The sequence below is a fragment of the Sinocyclocheilus grahami genome, unplaced genomic scaffold (assembly GCF_001515645.1).
Source record: "Sinocyclocheilus grahami isolate Dianchi unplaced genomic scaffold, SAMN03320097.WGS_v1.1 scaffold1529.1, whole genome shotgun sequence".
Classification (NCBI taxonomy): Eukaryota; Metazoa; Chordata; class Actinopteri; order Cypriniformes; family Cyprinidae; genus Sinocyclocheilus; species Sinocyclocheilus grahami.
The window spans coordinates 30,363-33,218 of NW_015506708.1; the positions used below are offsets into that span (position 1 = coordinate 30,363).

The 2,856-nt window shown below is 39.2% G+C and overlaps 1 protein-coding gene across 1 annotated transcript in view; it reads left to right on the forward strand.

The window, feature by feature from the left end:
• LOC107570974 (E3 ubiquitin-protein ligase TRIM33-like) overlaps positions 1–2,856 on the forward strand; it is a 38,819-nt gene that overhangs the window by 19,952 nt on the left and 16,011 nt on the right. The window contains exon 12 of the mRNA XM_016257256.1: positions 365–538. Coding sequence (XP_016112742.1) covers positions 365–538 — 174 coding nt within the window. The remainder of the gene's footprint in view (positions 1–364; positions 539–2,856) is intronic.

Here is a 2,856-nt window from a genome sequence, read left to right on the forward strand (position 1 = left end):
CATGCAGCAGGCTGCAATTGCTCAGAAGCACCAGCACCACCACCAACAACAACAACAACAGCAGCAGCAGCAGCAGCAGCAACAACAACAACAACATCAGCAACAAATTCAGCAGCAGATGCGCATCGCCTCACAGATGTCCCAGCATCCCAGACAAGGAGGTCCACCACAGATAACTGGTATACAGCAACCGGTATGTTAGAGATTAGATATTTTCTGCTTTCCGTGCATGTCTGGTTTATTCTGGTCAAGCTGGTAGACCAGTATAGATGTGCTGTTTATTACAGTTTGTTTATTCCCGATTGTATGATTTGTTCATGTAAGGACCAGGTTATCATTTCTTCCTCTGTCTCTCTCTTTTCAGCCACCAAGGCTCATTAGTATGCAGGCCCTCCAGAGGGGTGGGGTTAATGGCTCCTCCCACATGTACCCACCTCATCACCTGCGCATGGTATCAACGCAGAATCGCATGCCTTCGGCACAGCCCCGACTCAACGGGCAACCGTATCCTATGATGCAGCCTCAGTTACAGAGACAGGTCAGTGCAGAGACTCCAGCGGGTCATATAGCAAAAACCCAAATTTTAAGATGTCACTCTCTTTTCTTTCACTGTTTTTGATCTCTATTAGAACAGAAGAAATGAAAGCGAAAGCAGTTGTTTTAAAAATATATATATTTTTATGTTATTTAGGGTTGCGAAAGGAGGAAAATTTCTGGTAAATTTCCAGAACCTTTCAAAAATTTTCGAAAGTTTCCCAAAAAATTCTGGAAATTTTCTGCCTCGTTGCAAACTTAATTTTATTGTGTCTAAAACATTGTGTCTAAAATCTCATGCTACATTATTATTATTATTTTTTTTTTACTCTTTTAAAAAAAACAAAATTAAGCAATTATTGTGATTTAATGAGAGTGAGCATTTCTGTTATTGACACCAACAAAGCATGTGACAGGCTCCTGTAGGTCACATGACATAAAGCCAATAGGTGTGTTCGACTTAGCGCAGTGCTGTGCAGATCGATCAAAATCTGACATGAAGCAGTGCATGGCGGTTAGAAATTTTGTCCAACTTGACAAAAGTACTGCAAGAGCGTTTCGAGAGCAGCTGGCTGACTCAGCCGGCGCAGCTTTTTCAGAGCGACTGCTAGGGTTGGATACCGAAACCCGGTACCAATATGACACCGGTACTATATAACCGGTATCTACTAGAACCGAATCAGAACGCAGATTTCGGTGCCATGCCTGAGTGATAGATTGAAATATTTGTCCTCTGGTTCTCCGAAAAGGACGTAAGAAGCATCATCACCGGCACCGCACGTGAAAAATAATTTCCCGACTGAGATAATGTGCATGAACTCAAGTCGGAAAACTTTAATAATACAAATCCAACTAATTTTTGTAGTAACGAGAGTGTCCATATTGTTTTCCCATTCCGACTTAAAAGCACAACTCGGGAAATGAGAGCATTCGAGGAGTGCGTGAATGCAGTAATTACACTTGCTCTGATGGCAGCAGGTAGCCTTCCGTTAACTCAGCTAAACATGCTTAAATTAAAATGCCTAAAGCTAAACCTCCCTTGTATTCACATTTCTAAACCTGTTGTCCAACAAAAGAGAACATTTTATAACCTTATTACTCCGCAACACCAGTCAAATGTTTCCTTTTGTGATCTGATGTGGCTTCTTGTCACAGAATGAGGCAGAAAATATGTTCCATAGGCTACTTTAAAAAGAATACTGTGGATTTTCCATGCAATGAAACAGACATCATGTGTTTCTAGTGCTAATGGCCAATCCATAATTTTGGGGGGAATTTTTATTTATTTATTTATTTTAAAAAGTATTGATTTGGCACCGGTATTGAAAAAAAAACCCAAACGATACCCAACCCTAGTGACTGCAGGAGCGCTGATGATGACACAGCTGTTTCACGATTGGCCAAATTCACCACATGACAACAGTGACGTGTGTTTTGGGTTTATTCTAACATCTTCAATTCCAGTACTGCTCACAAATCAGTGTTTTTAGAACAGTAAAAGCTTTTTTACTGTAGTCGCAATGTTATATTGAGTCACGTTTATCAAAAAAACACTGATAAAAGCATATATACCCCCACTTTATTGGTATTTAAATAGTATATGTTTATGTTGAACTTGATTCTTGAACAGATGATGCTGTATTAAGCAGTATATAAAAAGTGTTTCTGTTGCTCATGAAAACGTTTCTGAAATGTCTGTGTATTTGACAGATATTGCATGGCTCTGCCCTTCGAAGGGAGTAGGGCATAGGGATGCTCACTTCTGTGTGGAATTCGCCCCATGTCTCTTGTATCACTGCGGAGGCGCGGACGTGCTCTCTCGTTTCTTTCAAATGCAGCTTACGCTTCAGTTTTTGATTGTATTGAAAATGAAATCAGAGGAATTTAGTATTAATGCTACTATAATTTTACTGTAGTGATCATATTGTCCTGACGATTGTTTTGTACACTGCTCATAATGGATTTATAAACGGGTAAGATTTCAAAACATTCATCTCAATTCAATATTTCATATCCCATCCCCGTATTTATATATTATTATAGGTAAACAAAAAAAATCTGTGTAATAAGTTAACTATGAATATACAATACATTATCCCTTAAATGTCAACCTTATAGTTTGCACGTTCGTTCGTCTTGGCTCAAAGCCACTTGCTGCGAACTTTTCTTCACGGAAGCTTTGCGTTAAACAAGTGAGATAACGAAATATTTAATCTCGAATCAATATTTTTCGTCCAATTATTAACCCAGTTAGTTTTGGTACTGAGGTAAAAGTTACCTTGCATTCGCTATATAACAGTGGGTGGTGGTCACGAAGATGAC